Genomic DNA, 17,303 nt, shown 5'->3' with positions numbered 1-17,303 from the left:
ACATAACATGGATAAGCGACAGAACCTTTGTCGGGGACTGTATAACAAACTCCTCACTACTGCTGCGCCTGCACTGGCAGCAACCATCGATAGGACACATACTTTCAAATTCTCTCATCAAGGAGGGAGCAGAGGCGCAGGGACTTCAGACGCTTCCCACGCCTAACACTTTTCAGTCAACTCCACCTGAACAACTGAGGTGACCATTTGAAAGGAAGAGGGAACTGCGTATGCTGTGCCTCTAGAACATGGATGGAAGGACAGAAATTGATACCAGTAGTATTATCACTAGGGGGTGCCATACTAAATATCAAAGCTACATAGCTTTTTAATGGGGCATCATTTTTAATGTAATTTACAAAAGCACTTCTTTGCAAAATGTCTTCAGCATTACCTATATGTTCTATGGTGGCAAAACCCCTTTAAATCACGCTATTCAGATGGTGTGTCCATCCGGGCTGGACTTGATTTGTACAATATACATTTCTCTATATACATTAAGTTGTAGTTTATGGGAGAAGGAGAGGAAAACTAACATGAAAATGTATTGTGTCCTTCAGCAAATAACTGCAAAGTGACCTATATCTGTTCATGATTTATTAGACATCAGTTTTCTGGGTTTTCTTTTCCAGATTCACCTGCGTCAATTCCACGGCACCAGATACGGAGCAATAGATCCAGCGATGATGAGTGCAGAGGAGTTGGAGGTACAGAAAGGAAACCTGCAACCAAGTGAAGAACCTCAGGATACTGAACCCTCAACTTAAGTCAAAAACCAGCACTCATGGTCTGGCTGCCAGGTTGCATTTACTAAAATGTATTTCAAGAAGGATGTAAGGAGTCCTTACATCTCAGCCATTTTTAGGAGTTCTGAAATCTCTCTAGGATTGTATGCATTAGAGACATAACTGCTCGGAATGAATCGTTGACTCGTTGAAGCCCAAGTGACTGTGGACTCGAACCAGATGCTCCAGGACACTGTTTCAAGCAAGACCTTGCTTCTGGACAAGGCTGAGTTCTCTTTTTTTGCAGAGAGAATACCTGAGTTCTTGTCCTGTAGAATGAGAAATGGATCCTCTAACTGTGTGACCAGTACCAAGTAGTATTTTGGTAATACTGACTGTTCATTTCAATTAGTCTATCTAGGCCACTATAATTATTCCTCATCTTTTAGTTTGTTTCCTCTCCTGAATATCCAGGACACATTGTACTGAGATTTTGGACCAATTCTACTGTTACGTACCATTAGGGTGCCTGCCGTAGAACATGTCAGAATGCCATTGATGTCATGTTCCTTTTTTAAATGTTCAGTATTGTTTTTCATCCAACAGTTTTTTAGTTCACGTAGAAAATAATCAAAAACCCCAAAACACTCAATTATTAAAGAGAATCTGTCAATAAGTTTATTCCCTTTAATCTGAGGGCAGCATAAAATGGTAGACCTTGATTTCAGGCCACTTAATAATAAAATCACTTCTATGCTGCAGCTCTGCTAGTCTTCTCAATCATGAGCTCAGTAAGTGACAGATTCCTTTTAAACAATCCATTTACAAACCATTGCAGTATATTTTTAGACAATGTCTTGAGGAAAAATTCAATCAACGGCAAACAATTGTAATGTCTCGTATCCATCCTTACAGGTAATATTATATAATACTATGTAAGGAAAACCAGATATAGCTCGGCTGACAGCCAATCTTCAGGACACGTACCGTCCATCCAGGTCCAGTGCCTTATTTTTTCTCATAGATTGTCTGCTCTTTGTACTCTGAGTGCAGTTGTACATAATTTAGCTGTATATTACGTAGCCTTTGTGATGTTTCTGTATTTTGTACTATGTGATATGGATTTTCTTTCTTCTGTACATTTTCTTTTGATATTTAAAGTGCCAATGTCCATATGTCTGATTGAAAAGGCTTCCGAGGAGGATACATTGTCAAGCTTTTGATAGACTTTGTATTTGAATAAAGCAGTAATAGTATTATATGTTTTATGTTAATCCTGGTTGTTATCTTTCCCGAGGCTCACATTTTCCTTTTCATCTTCAGGACCCTATATTAGATGACCCATAGTTTCATAGTTTTAAGGTTAAAAGAGGTAGACTTAAATCCATCGACTTTAACCTATAGTTTAACATGTTGATCTAGAGGAAGGCAAAAACCCCATGGGACAGACTAAACTCCATACTAGGTGAAAAATTCTTTCTTTGTCGCTCCATTGGGAGACCCAGACAATTGGGTGTATAGCTTCTGCCTCCGGAGGCCACACAAAGTATTACACTTTTAAAAAAGTGTAACCCCTCCCCTCTGCCTATATACCCTCCCGTGGATCACGGGCTCCTCAGTTTTATGCTTTGTGTGGAAGGAGGCACACATCCACTCATGCATTCTCATACATAGTTATGTCGGATGGAAGAAAAGAGGTCCCCAATGGGGTCCCCGGCATGTTCCCTTCTCACCCCACTAAGTCGGCGGTGTTGTTAAGGTTGAGGTACCCATTGCGGGTACGGAGGCTGGAGCCACATGCCGTCTCCTTCACCATCCCTTATGCGGCTCTGGGAGAAGTGGGATCCTATGCGGTCATCCATGTGCTGGGACCGTGCTCCATCCGCAGCCCCTGGTGGAACCTGCCGGACCGGAGCTTATTCATCCCCAGGGACCGGGCCCTGCAACTTGAAGGTACTCTGTATCCTCATGTGGGGACTGTACAGGGGTCGCACCTTCCCCCCGGAAGCCGCGGTGGTTCCGTCCGTTATATTTTCGGCGGACCTCCGCGCCGACCGTGCCTGCTTGTCGGCCGCGGCCTTAAATTTAGCCCCCGGCTTCGCCGCGGCCTAGTCCGAAAAATCCCGCCCCCGAGCCTGCCTGTCAGGGGTAAGGGTGGGATTGCCGACATGACGTCGGCCTTGAGGGCTGGAGCATCCTGCATGTCTCCCTCCCCCCTCATTGACCACTTGGGGACTCCAGATTCCCGCTCTCTGCTAGCGCCGCCCTCGGCTCCACTCCCCCCCTGAGAGCTCCGGCAGCCATTTTTAACATTCTGCTGGTGGATGCTATTCAGCAGCAAGGCTCTGCAGCTCCGGGGAATCCACGACAGGGAATGTGGAGGACACACTCCGCTGGTGAGCGGTTGGTAAGCCACACTGGTCACCCGGTGCTGGTCTCCCCTAAGGTGCCATATATATATATATATATATATATATATATATATAATATATATATATATATATATATCTGTTAGGAAAGGCGGTATACCCTTTTCCCATATACCCTCAGTGGTCACTCTCCTAAGAGACATCAGCATGTCGTCCACAAGGAGCAAAGCTACTAATGCACAGATTTTTTTTTTTTCGCGGCCTGTACCTCTTGTGGGGCTATGTTGCCTGCGGGATCCACCTACCCTCACTGTGATCAATGCTCGACTCCTGCCACGCTTGCTCAGCCGGAGCCTAGGGCACTTGTGGGCCCCTCGGCTCAGGTAGATACCCCTGCTCCCCCTGAGCAGGCTGCAGGGGCAGAGTCACCGGCGTTGGCCTCTTTCGCTGAGAAACTGTCACTTTCTCAATCCATTGCTCAGTCTATGGACAAATGGTCATCTAAGCTGCTTGAGGCATTGCAGTCCAGACCGGGCTCTTCACAGGCCCCGGTCCCTGTTAGTTTGTCTCCTCCAGGTCCTTCTCGGTCCGCGCCGCAGCGCGCTCCCAGGATAGCCCCTAGGTCCCAGGCGGAGGACTCCTGCCCGGATCGCAGCTCCAGACCTGCTAAGCAGTCTCGCTGGGATTCTTCCCCGGCCTCCTCACGCTGCTCTGGATCCCAGTTTGAGGACTCTCAGGAAGACGAGGCGGACGTGGGAGCTCAGGGCTCTGACCCTGACTTCGCCCTTAACCTTGAGACGCATTAGTAAATGATCTTATCTCGTCCATCAACCAGGTGCTGGATCTCTCACCACCACCTCCTCCTGCAGAGGAGTCGGCTTCTCAGCAGGAGAAACACCAATTTCGATTCCCCAAACGTACGCGCAATACGTTTTTTGATCACTCTAACTTCAGGGACGCTGTCCAGAAGCCCAGAGCGGTCCCGGACAAGCGCTTTGCTAAACGGCACACTGACACGCGTTATCCCTTTACAGCTGAAGTCGTGAAGGGCTGGGCACACTCTCCCAAGGTGGATCCTCCAGTCTCTAGATTGGCTGCTAGGTCAGTTGTGTCGGTTGCCGATGGCTCATCCCTGAAGGATGCCACTGACAGACAGAGCTCTTGGTGAAGTCTATGAGGCCACGGGCGCGTCTTTTGCCCCGGCCTTTGCGGCTGTGTGGGCTCTCCAAGCAATCTCAGCATGTCTGACTGAGATTAATGCTGTCACGCGGAATTCTGCTCTGCATGTGTCTTCCTTGACCTCTCAGGCATCAGCATTTTCGTCCTACGCCATGAACGCCGTCCTGGACTCCGCTAGCCGTACGGCTGTGGCATCCGCTAACTCCGTGGCAGTCCGCAGGGCCATGTGGCTGCGCGAATGGAAAGCAGACTCTGCTTCCAAAAGATTCCTAACTGGTTTGCCTTTTTCTGGCGAACGTTTGTTTGGCGAACGGTTGGATGAGATTATTAAGGAATCCTCGGGAAAGGACTCCTCCTTGCCCCAGTCCAAACCTAAGAGACCTCAGCAGAGAAAAATCCAATCGAGGTTTCGGTCCTTTCATCCCTCCGCCAAGCCCCAATCCTCTTCGTCCAACCGCCGGAGAAAGGCCAGAGGAACTCCTATGCGTGGCGGTCTAAGTCACGCCCCCAAAAGGCCGCAGGAGGCACTGCCTCCAAGACGGCCTCCTCATGACTCTCGGCCTCATCTAGCCACATCCTCGGTCGGTGGCAGGCTCTCCCGCTTCGGAGACGCCTGGTGGCCACACGTTCAAGACCGATGGGTGAGAGACATTCTGTCTCATGGTTACAGGATAGAGTTCAGCTCTCGACCTACGGCTCGTTTTTTCAGAACCTCTCCACCCCCCGCACAGGCCGATGCACTTTTTCAGGCAGTGGACGCTCTAAAGATGGAAGGAGTTGTGATTCCCGTTCCCCTTCAGGAACGTGGTCGCGGATTTTACTCCAACTTGTTCGTGGTGCCAAAAAAGGACGGGTCATTCCGTCCCGTTCTGGACCTCAAGCTGCTCAACAGACATGTGAGAACCAGACGGTTTCGGATGGAATCTCTCCGCTCGGTCATCGCCTCGATGTCACAAGGAGACTTCCTAGCATCGATCGACATCAAGGATGCGTATCTCCATGTGCCGATCGCACCCGAACATCAACGTTTCCTGCGTTTCGCCATCGGGGACGAACACCTCCAGTTCGTCGCATTGCCCTTCGGCCTGGCGACAGCCCCACGGGTCTTCACCAAAGTCATGGCATCCGTCGTGGCGGTCCTGCACTCTCAGGGCCACTCGGTGATCCCCTACTTGGACGATCTCCTAGTCAGGGCCCCTTCTCGGGTGGCGTGTCAACGAAGTCTTACCGTCACTCTGGCGACTCTCCAGCAGTTCGGGTGGATCATCAATTTCCCGAAATCCAAGTTGACGCCGACACAATCACTGACTTACCTCGGGATGGAGTTTCATACCCAGCCAGCGTTAGTCAAGCTCCCGCGGGACAAACAGCTTGCTCTGCAGGCGGGGGTGCAGTCACTTCTTCGGAGTCAGTCACACCCCTTAAGGCGCCTCATGCACTTCCTGGGGAAGATGGTTGGAGCTATGGAGGCAGTGCCGTTCGCGCAATTCCATCTACGGCCACTCCAATGGGACATTCTTCGTAAATGGGACAAGAGTTCGGCTTCCCTCGACAAGAACATCTCTTTCACTTGCAGCCAAAACATCACTTCAGTGGTGGCTCCTACCCACATCTCTGTCTCGGGGAAAATCCTTCCTCCCTCCAACCTGGGCCGTGGTCACCACGGACGCGAGCCTGTCAGGTTGGGGAGCGGTTTTTCTCCACCACAGGGCGCAAGGAACCTGGACTCCAATAGAATCGTCCCTTCAGATCAATATTCTGGAGATAAGGGCAGTATATCTAGCCCTATTGGCTTTCCATCGGTGGCTGGAGGGCAGGCAGATCCGAATCCAGTCGGACAACGCCACTGCCGTCGCCTACATCAACCACCAAGGCGGCACTCGCAGTCGTCAAGCCTTCCAGGAAGTCAGGCGGATTCTGCAGTGGGTGGAAGTCACAGGCTCAACCATCTCCGCAGTTCACATCCCGGGCGTGGAAAACTGGGAAGCAGATTTTCTCAGTCGTCAGGGCATGGACGCGGGGGAATGGTCTCTTCACCCAGACGTGTTTCGAGAGATCTATCGCCGCTGGGGAACGCCGGACGTCGATCTCATGGCATCACGACACAACAACAAGGTCCCGGCCTTCATGGTACGGTCTCAGGATCACAGAGCTCTGGCAGCTGACGCTCTGGTCCAGGATTGGTCGCAGTTTCGACTGCCATATGTGTTTCCCCCTCTGGCGATGCTGCCCAGAGTACTACGCAAGATCCGGTCCGACTGCCGTCGCGCCATTCTCGTCGCTCCAGACTGGCCGAGGCGGTCGTGGTATCCGGATCTGTGGCATCTCACGGTGCGCCAACCGTGGGCGCTTCCAGACCGCCCAGACTTGCTGTCACAAGGGCCGTTTTTCCATCTGAATTCTGTGGCCCTCAACCTGACTGTGTGGCCATTGAGTCCTGGCTCCTAGCGTCTTCAGGGTTATCTCAGGATGTCATTGCCACCATGAGACAAGCCAGGAAGCCAACGTCCGCCAAAATCTATTACAGGTCCTGGCAAATCTTATTATCCTGGTGCTCTGATAATGGTTTTCCTCCATGGCCGTTTGCTTTACCCACATTTCTTTCATTCCTACAATCTGGAACGGACAAGGGTTTGTCCCTCGGCTCTCTCAAGGGCCAAGTGTCGGCGCTCTCCGTGTTTTTTCAATAGCGTCTAGCCAGGCTTCCGCAGGTCCGCACGTTCCTGCAGGGGGTTTGCCACATGGTCCCACCTTACAAACGTCCGTTGGAACTTTGGGATCTTAACAGGGTTCTGACGGCTCTTCAAAAGCCGCCTTTTGAGCCGCTGCGAGATGTCTCTCTCTCCCGTCTTTCTCAGAAGGTGGCCTTCCTGGTGGCAGTCACATCACTTCGGAGAGTGTCTGAGCTTGCAGCGCTTTCATGCAAAGCCCCCTTCCTGGTTTTCCACCAGGATAAGGTGGTTCTGCGTCCTGTCCCGGAATTTCTCCCTAAGGTGGTATCCCCTTTTCATCTAAATCAGGATATCTCCTTGCCTTCCTTTTGCCCTAATCCAATTCACCAGTGTGAAAAGGATTTGCACTCTTTGGATCTAGTGAGAGCACTCCGGTTCTACGTGTCTCGCACGGCGCCCCTGCGCCGTTCAGATGCGCTCTTTGTCCTTGTCGCTGGCCAGCGTAAGGGCTCTCAGGCCTCCAAGTCAACCTTGGCTCGGTGGATCAAGGAACCGATTCTCGAGGCCTACCGTTCTTCTGGGCTTCCACTTCCTTCAGGGTTGAAAGCCCATTCTACCAGAGCCGTAGGTGCGTCCTGGGCTTTGCGGCACCGGGCGACGGCTCAGCAGGTGTGTCAGGCAGCTACGTGGTCTAGTCTGCACACTTTCACGAAGCACTATCAAGTGCATGCCTAAGCTTCGGCAGACGCCAGTCTAGGTAGGCGAGTCTTCCAGGCGGCGGTTGCCCACCTGTAAGAGGGGGCCGTTTTTCGGCTCCTTTTATTGAGGTATTCTTTTACCCACCCAGGGACTGCTCTTGGACGTCCCAATTGTCTGGGTCTCCCAATGGAGCGACAAAGAAAAAGGGAATTTTGTTTACTTACCGTGAATTCCTTTTCTTCTAGCTCCTATTGGGAGACCCAGCACCCACCCCTGTGCCCTTCGGGCTCGTTGTTCTTTTGTGTACACATGTTGTTGATGTTGATTTGTTCTTATGGTTCATGGTTTTCAGTTCTCCGAACATCCTTCGGATTGAATTTACCCTAGACCAATTTATAAGTTTTCTCCTTCCTGCTTTTGCACCAAAACTGAGGAGCCCGTGATCCACGGGAGGGTGTATAGGCAGAGGGGAGGGGTTACACTTTTTTTTAAAAGTGTAATACTTTGTGTGGCCTCCGGAGGCAGAAGCTATACACCCAATTGTCTGGGTCTCCCAATAGGAGCTAGAAGAAAAGGAATTTACGGTAAGTAAACAAAATTCCCTTTTTCCGGAGTCCCCATTTGGCAATCAGACTATTTCCCTGGATCAAAGCCCAATTACAGAATCTAGTGCACATAACCAGTAACATATATATTTTTTTTTTTTTTTTTATCAAGAAAGGCATCCAGGCCTCTCTTGAATCTTAGTAGTGAATTAACCAACATCATGTGGCAGATAGTTCCAGTCTCACTGCTCTTACAGTAAAGAATCTGCGTCTGTTATAATTATTACATTTTTCTACATGTAGAGGATGCCCTCTAGTCCACATCAGAGGCCTAGGTTTAAAAAGGTAATTAGAAAGGTCTCTATACTGTCCTCTCATATTTTTTTTACATTGTAATTGAAATTCTACTCTGTATGCCCCTACAAGGTCATTAATAAATGTTAAAAAGAAGAGGGCTCAATACTGACCCCTGTGGTACCCCCCACTGTTAACTGTGATCCAGTCCGAGTGTATTGCATTTATAGGCACTCTGTTTCCTATCACTGAGTCAGAGAAAAGTATGTCTCACTGGGTTAAGAACTTTTCCGATTAGTCTCATTTTATGTACCAACCTTTTGTATGACAAGGTATCAAACGCCTTTGTAAGGTCCATATAGATAACATCCGCAGCATTTCCCTGATCCAGTCTGGGACTAACCTCTTCATAGAAGCTGATCAGATTAGTATAACAGGACCAATCCCTCATAAACCTACATTGATACTGGGCCATGGGGTTATTTTTCTTGAGATACTCCAGGATAGCATCTCTTAGGAAAACCTCAAGGATTTTACCCAAAGTAGAGGTTAAAGTGCATCAATCACCAGGATTTTCTGATATAAACTAAAGCCAGTGCTATACTGGCACTATCAGGCTGATTCTATACATACATTTAGTTGTCAGATTGGATCTATAGTTTTTGAAATACAGGCAAGTAAACTTCCAGCAATGTACAGCTCATTGATTGGCAGCAGCTGCCGAATAGCTAATATGTGGATCAGGTGTTGCTATCTATTTCCCCCCTCCCCCTGTCTGCAGCATGACCTGGCAAGGGTATTGCCAGACCTGTAGAATCATCCCCCCCCCATCCAACCATTCTCTTACTCCTCCCAAGGGTGGTTTCACACATCTGTACTTTCCAGTCAGTCCAGTCTGGCTGTGGGTCTCTTGACACAAACTCAACAGCCTTCTGCTATAGAAAAGTACCGTATATACACTTTTTCAGTTTTTTTATATGCGGTTTTCTTCATCTCATTTAGGAGTCTGGAAATTCCGCAAATAAAACTTATATTTACTGCAAAGAAAATTGACTATATATATAAAAACTGCACCACAGATGAGGTTATGGTGTGTAAAAAAAAATAAAAAAATTTTAAATGGGCATGATATTTTAATAACTCCCATACACTTTGCTGAAACTGGAATATGGTGAGTTGGGATTTTTTTTTTTTTTTTTTAGCACAAAAAACGAAAACTCATTGTGGGAACTTGGCCTTTAAGCTGGAAAATCAAATGGTACCTTACCCCTAATAAAACTTGTTACCATGCTCATCAGCTGATATTGATAATAGAGGGATATTTAAATTTTTATTTTTTTTTTTTTTATAATTAAAAGACAACCTTTTCTCTTCAGACAGTACTATTAGAAGAGGAGGCAATCAAACAAATATTGGTTAATGAAGAACCAACTATGGCAGTCATGGCGAACCTTTTACAGGCCGAGTGCCCAAACTGTAGCCCTAAACCCAATTTTTTTTCCGAAGTGCCAACCAATCCTATTATATAAAGAATTGATTGTAATCTTACCTTTGCAGTCTTCTCTTCAGCAGGGGCATCGCGCTCATGCCTGCTTACCACACATGGAAGCTGAGCCCCTGCCCTTTCCAGACACAGCAGTTGATCTTTCTGGAAAAAAATTGCAGCATATTAGACAGAGATTTTAGCATGGAATGCAATCAGATGTCATCCTATAATCCACATCTACATTTCAAAGTCTGAACATCTTGAAATCCCATAAAGACGTACGAGTTGCTCCCCTCCCCTTCATTGTGTAGTTATGTCCCCCTTCCTCGGCCACTTCCTGGTAAACATGTCCCGCATCCTGATATATATTTCCTACATTCTGGTATATTTGTCCCCATCACGGCCCCATTCTGGTAAATGTCCTCCATCCTGGTAAATGTACCCCATTCTGGCATGTTCCCCCATTCTGGTAAATGTACCCCATCCTGACATATTGCCCATCCTTGTAAATGTTCCCCCATCCCGGCATGTACCCCATTCCTGGTAAATGTTCCCAATCCTGGTTAATTTACCCCCATCCAGGTAAATGTACCCCTTCCTGGTAAATGTACCTATCGTGGCATGTTTCCTCCATCCTGGCATGCATGTTTCCTCCATCCTGGCATGCATGTTTCCTCCATCCTGGCATGCATGTTTCCTCCATCCTGGCATGCATGTTTCCTCCATCCTGGCATGCATGTTTCCTCCATCCTGGCATGCATGTTTTCCCCCCCATGCTGGCATGCGTGTTCCCCCCCCCCCCATGCTGGCATGTGCGTTCCCCCACCCCCACCCCACGCTGGCATGTGCGTTCCCCCACCCCCACCCCACGCTGGCATGTGCGTTCCCCCACCCCCACCCCACGCTGCCATATGCGTTCCCCCACCCCCACCCCACGCTGCCATGTGCGTTCCCCCTCCCCCACCCTACTCTGCCATGTGCGTTCCCCCTCCCCCACCCTACGCTGGCATGTGCGTTCCCCCTCCCCCACCCTATGCTGGCATGTGCGTTCCCCCTCCCCCACCCTATGCTGGCATGTGCATTCCCCCACCCCGTGCTGCCATGTGCGTATCCCCACCCCGTGCTGCCATGTGCGTTCCCCCACCCCCACCCCGTGCTGCCATGTGCGTTCCCCCACCCCATGCTGGCGCTGCCCCCCCATCCCCACCTTGGCACAGCCGCACACGAGTTATAAAAAAAAAAAAAAAGCAACACACATCTTACCTTACTGCACACGCTCCACCACTGCGCGCCGCTGGGTCCTCAGTTCCCACGCGGCCAGCAGACGACGCCGGCGCCGCTCTCTGACGCTCCTCCGTCTCCTAGGCAACACACCTGCAGCCTGGGGGAGGAGGAGTGTCAGAGCGGAGGAGAAATGTCTCCTCCGCTCCAACACAGATTTTGATCTGCCGGCGCGACTGCACCAGCAGACCAAAGCTGCAGGATCGGGCGACAGCACGCGTGCCAGCAGAATGGGCTCTGCGTGCCCCTGGTGGCATGCGTGCCATAGGTTCGCCATCACTGAACTATGGTAATTAAATATCTGCCAAAGCATTTGAGGAGCAATATGGCAGTGACTTGAGGGGGCATTACAGACCTGATCCTATATGCTATTACATTGTGGATTGGACGGTAAAATTATGGGGGCTCCATGAAGTAATCGCATGCAGAAGTGAGAGCATTGGCAGGAATTTGGACAACTTTCATCAATTTGTTGTCCCTTACAAAAAGAAAATATGCACCTTTTCTTTATCGTTCCTTATGGGAGACCCAAACCATGGGTGTATAGCTTCTGCCTCCGGAGGACACACAAAGTACTACACTCAAACGTGTAGCTCCTCCCTCCGGGCTATATACACCCCCTGGATGACAATCTACCCAGTTCAATGCTTTGTGTTTCAGGAGGATCACACACTTGCATTCTCTGATATTTTTTTTTTTTTTTTTTTTATTTTAATTTTAAAGATTTGGAAGAAAAGCGGGTCCAGTCTGGACTCCCGGCATGTCCCTTCACATCCCACTCTGTCGGGTGCTGTTAAGGTTGACTTTATAAGGCTGGAGCCTTCACATGCCGCGCTCCTTCGCATCCTCTGTCGAGGCTCTGTTTGAAGTGGGAGCCTCCACGGTCCTCTCTGCTTGCAGAAGGCCGGTCTCCATCCGCAGCCCTGTCTGGTCCCTGCTGGAAGGAGCGTTAACCCCCACTCAGGGACATGGCCCTGCGTCTCAAAAGCTAAGTATTGAGACGTTTTTTCAGGGTTCCCGGGTACTTTTATTTGGGGGACAGTATGTGCTTTAGCGTTACTGTTAATTCCGGCCGGTTCTGGGGGTTTTCCCTGAGAACCGCGCCGAAGGTGCCTGCTCATCGGCCGCATTTTAAAATCTAGGCCCCGGCTTCAGTTTGGGCCTAGTTTCGGTTTCGGCTTCTCTGCATGTTTTGCATACAGCGCCGCCCACCGCCCGACCAGCAGAGGGGAGGGCACTCCTCTCTGGGGAGATGTTCCCTCCCCTGTTTCTCTCCCTGTATCTCTCTGCCCTCCGTTTTTCCCGCTCTTGGGCTTATACACGACCCCCCTCCTTCTCCCAGCGCCATTTTCTCAGCGTTCTTGCACTGGAAGGCGCTGGATGCTGCAGCTGAATACTGTCAGGAAGGCTGACGCTTCACAGGGTCTTTGAGCGGTGGAATCCGGAGGGCACACAGAGAGAGCGGGCTGGTAAGCCACAACCTTCGGTTGTGGACTTTTATTACACTCTCAGGCATTCTACAGGAGTGTATTCTGGCTGCAGAGCTTCCACCTCAGCAGCATGTCTGTCACTAGGAGCAAGGCTGCAAACATGTACGCTATATGCACTGCGTGTAAGCTCATTCTGCCAGAGCCAAGCACATACCCACATTGTGATGCCTATGCTAACATGTTTGTGTCTCAGCCTGGAGCCTCCTCAGGGGTTCCTCCGGCTGCTCCGGCCCCGGTGGCTGAAATCCCGGCTTGGGTAGCTTCCTTTTCACAAGCTATTTCCAAGTCTTTTGCCGACTCCATGGGGCAGCTGTCCCGGACACTGCTGTCTATGCATCAGCCCCCCTCTCAGGGTGTCTCTGCGGCTCCGAGCTCTGCAGAGCCCTCAGAGCATGTCCTAGGACCTCGTCCCCCTAAACGGAGACGCAGGGAACCTTCTCCTTCCTCGTCCCACGGCTCTGATTCACAAGCCGAGGTGCAAGGCGAGGAGGATTTGTTTACTGTGGGCTCAGACGCTGCCTCTATGTACCCCATTGACTTGTCTGAGGGTGATGCGGATGTTAGTGACTTGATTGCGTCCATTAACTCCGTACTGAACCTCAACCCACAAGAGTCAGAGGAACAACCCTCTCTGATAGAGGTACACCAGTTTACCTCTCCTAAGAAACCTAGGAGTATGTTTTTTTAACCACTCCAGCTTTCACACCACTGTTAACAAGCCCAGAGCCTGTCCTGACAAACGTTTTCCGAAGCGTAGTTCAGATGACCGTTTTCCTTTTCCACCAGAGGTGGTTAAGGACTGGGCCCAGTCCCCAAAGGTAGACCTTCCGGTGTCCAGGATCTCAGCCCGCACAGTCGTAGCTGTGGCTGATGGCACTTCTCTTAAGGATCCCACTGACCGCCAGGTTGACCTTCTGGCCAAGTCTGTATATGAGGCGGCAGGAGCCTCGTTCTCTCCGTCTTTTGCGGCAGTGTGGGCTCTTAAGGCAATCTCTGCCTCTCTGGCGGAGATTCATTCCCTCTCCAGGGACTCTATTCCTGAGACGGATGCCTTAACTTCTCAAGCTTCGGCTTTTGCATCCTACGCCATGTCTGCCATCCTGGAGGCTTCTCACCGCACGGCGGTGGCCTCCGCTAACTCCCTCGCGATCCGAAGGATCTTGTGGCTTCGAGAGTGGAAAGCAGACGCTTCCTCTAAGAAGTACCTTGCGAGTCTCCCTTTTACTGGGTCCCGGCTGTTTGGGGAACAGCTGGATGACATAATTAAGGAAGCTACTGGCGGGAAGAGTACTTCCTTGCCACAAGCTAAAGCCAAGAAACCTGTCCAGGGCAGGAACCAATCGAGGTTTCGTTCCTTTCGTTCCTCTAACTGGTCATCCTCTAAGCCCTCGGCCTCGTCCACTACCGCAGCCAAGGATCGTAAATCCAACTGGCGCGCGAAGCCGCGTCCTCAAAAGACCGGAGGAGCCGCTGCCACTAAGGCGGCCTCCTCGTGACTATCCGGCCGCGCCAGCTACGTCCTTAGTCGGTGGCAGGCTCTCCCACTTTGGCGACGTGTGGTTGCAACACGTCTCCGATCAGTGGGTGCGGGATATCATCTCCCACGGCTACAGGATAGAATTCTCTTCCAGCCCGCCAAACAGATTTTTTCTGTCCACCCCCCCCCTGCTCCAAAGCCGCCGCCTTTTCTCAGGCCGCGGCATCCCTACAGGCCAACGGTGTAATTGTTCCGGTTCCCGCCCGGGATCGGTTCAGCGGTTTCTACTCAAACCTCTTTCTAGTCCCCAAAAAGGACGGTTCCTTCCGACCCATCCTGGATCTCAAGCTTCTCAACAAGCATGTTCAGGTGCGGCACTTTCGCATGGAATCTCTGAGATCGGTCATTGCCTCAATGACCCAAGGAGATTTTCTGGCATCCATCGACATCAGAGATGCCTATCTGCATGTGCCTATTGCGGTTTCACACCAGCGTTGGCTACGCTTTGCGATCGGAGAGGAACATTTCCAATTCGTGGCCCTCCCCTTCGGCTTAGCCACGGCTCCTCGAGTATTCACCAAGGTCATGGCAGCAGTGGTTGCGGTCCTGCACCTCCAGGGGTTGGCAGTGATTCCTTACCTGGACGACCTTCTAGTCAAGGCCTCATCCAGTGCAGACTGCCAGCGGAGTGTCTCTCACTCTCGCCACGCTAGTTCAGTTCGGGTGGCTTGTCAACCTGCCCAAGTCCACTCTGACCCCGACCCAGGTGCTTTTGTACCTAGGGATGCAATTCGAGACTCTGCCGGCACTTGTCAAGTTGCCCTTAGTCAAACAGCAGTCCTCTGCTGAGGCACCGCCGTCATTCCATCAGACACCTCATGCAGGTGCTGGGTCAGATGGTGGCGTCCATGGAAGCGGTCCCCTTTGCTCAGTTCCATCTGCGTCCCCTGCAGCTGGACATTCTCCGCTGTTGGGACAAGCGGATCTCTTCCTTGCACAGGCAGGTGGCTCTGTCGTCACAGACCAGGAGCTCCCTTCAGTGGTGGCTTCGGCCCCTCTCTCTGTCTCAGGGACGCTCTTTCCTGACGCCTTCCTGGGTGATCCTCACCACGGATGCCAGCCTCTCCGGTTGGGGAGCAGTATTTCTCCATCACCGAGCACAGGGCACTTGGACTCCGTCCGAATCAGCCCTCTCGATCAATGTGCTGGAGATCAGAGCTGTGTTTCTAGCTCTCCTAGCCTTTCACCACCTGTTGGCGGGCAAGCACATTCGAGTTCAGTCGGACAACGCGACAGCGGTTGCCTACATCAATCACCAGGGCGGGACTCACAGCCGTCTGGCGATGTTGGAGGTTCAACGAATCCTCCAGTGGACGGAGGACTCCAAGTCCACCATGTCTGCAGTCCACATCCCAGGCGTGGAAAACTGGGAGGCCGACTACCTCAGCCGTCAAACCGTGGACAGCGGCGAGTGGGCCCTGCACCCGTCAGTGTTCAGATCAATCTGCCGCAAGTGGGGCACTCCGGAAGTGGACCTAATGGCATCCCGGCACAACAACAAGGTTCCGGTTTACGTGGCTCGCTCCCACGATCCTCAAGCCTTCGCAGCAGACGCACTGGTTCAAGATTGGTCTCAGTTCCGTCTGGCCTATGTGTTTCCCCCTCTAGTGCTCTTGCCCAGGGTTCTGCGCAAGATCAGAATGGAGGGCCGTCGAGTCATTCTCATTGCTCCGGACTGGCCCAGGCGAGCTTGGTACCCAGACCTGCTCCGTCTGTCCGTAGAGGTGCCGTGGCATCTCCCGGACCGCCCAGACCTTCTCTCTCAAGGTCCGTTCTTCCGCCAGAATTCTGCAGCTCTCAGATTGACGGCGTGGCTCTTGAGTCCTGGATCCTAACGGCTTCAGGCATTCCCTCTGAGGTCATCTCCACCATGACTCAGGCTCGGAAGTCTTCCTCGGCCAAGATTTACCACAGGACTTGGAGGATTTTCCTGTCCTGGTGTCGTTCTTCCGGCCATGCTCCTTGGCCGTTCTCCTTGCCGACCATCCTGTCTTTTCTACAGTCCGGTCTACAGCTAGGGCTGTCCCTCAATTCCCTCAAGGGACAGGTGTCGGCTCTGTCTGTATTGTTCCAGCGGCGTATCGCCCGACTGGATCAGGTGCGCACTTTCATGCAGGGCGCATCTCACATCATTCCTCCTTACCGGCGGCCCTTGGATCCCTGGGACCTTAATCTGGTCCTCACGGCCTTACAGAAACCCCCCTTTGAGCCTCTCAGGGAGGTTCCCTTGTTTCGACTTTCACAGAAAGTTGTTTTTCTAGTAGCCATAACGTCTCTCAGGAGAGTTTCTGATTTGGCTGCGCTCTCTTCGGAATCCCCCTTTTTGGTGTTTCACCAAGACAAGGTGGTTCTTCGTCCGTCTCCGGACTTTCTCCCTAAGGTGGTGTCTCCTTTCCACCTTAACCAGGACATTTCATTGCCTTCTCTTTGTCCGGCCCCTGTGCATCGCTTTGAAAAGGCGTTGCATACCTTGGATTTGGTGCGAGCGCTCCGAATCTATGTGTCACGCACCGCCGTTTTTAGGCGGTGCACCTCACTTTTTGTGCTAACCACTGGTCAGCGCAAGGGTCTCTCTGCTTCTAAACCGACCCTAGCTCGTTGGATCAGGTCGGCTATCACCGATGCCTACCAGTGTTCTCAGGTGCCTCCCCCGCCAGGGATTAAGGCGCACTCGACCAGAGCTGTCGGTGCCTCCTGGGCTTTCAGGCACCAGGCTACGGCTCAGCAGGTTTGTCAGGCTGCCACGTGGTCCAGTCTGCACACTTTTTCGAAGCACTACCAAGTGCATGCTCATGCTTCGGCAGATGCGAGCTTGGGCAGACGCATTCTTCAGGCGGCTGTCGCCCATTTGTGAAGTTAGGTTTTGCCTACTTCTCAGTTGGTTTATTCCCACCCATGGACTGCTTTGGAACGTCCCATGGTTTGGGTCTCCCATAAGGAACGATAAAGAAAAAGAGAATTTTGTTTACTTACCGTAAATTCTTTTTCTTATAGTTCCGACATGGGAGACCCAGCACCCTCCCTGT

The 17,303-nt window shown here is 51.2% G+C and overlaps 1 protein-coding gene across 2 annotated transcripts in view; it reads left to right on the top strand.

The window, feature by feature from the left end:
- The window catches only part of SPG21 (SPG21 abhydrolase domain containing, maspardin), a 76,537-nt gene extending 74,551 nt beyond the window's left edge, over positions 1–1,986 (top strand). For both annotated transcript variants that reach the window (XM_075342846.1, XM_075342845.1), the window contains exon 9: positions 633–1,986. In XM_075342846.1, the coding sequence (XP_075198961.1) occupies positions 633–767 (135 nt within the window). In that variant the 3' untranslated portion in view covers positions 768–1,986. The remainder of the gene's footprint in view (positions 1–632) is intronic.
- Positions 1,987–17,303: the final 15,317 nt, after the last annotated feature.

Source organism: Anomaloglossus baeobatrachus, chromosome 4 (assembly GCF_048569485.1).
Source record: "Anomaloglossus baeobatrachus isolate aAnoBae1 chromosome 4, aAnoBae1.hap1, whole genome shotgun sequence".
Lineage (NCBI taxonomy): Eukaryota > Metazoa > Chordata > Amphibia > Anura > Aromobatidae > Anomaloglossus > Anomaloglossus baeobatrachus.
The sequence above is the reverse complement of the archived record's forward strand: the minus strand, read 5'-3'. Positions and strand labels throughout refer to the sequence as shown.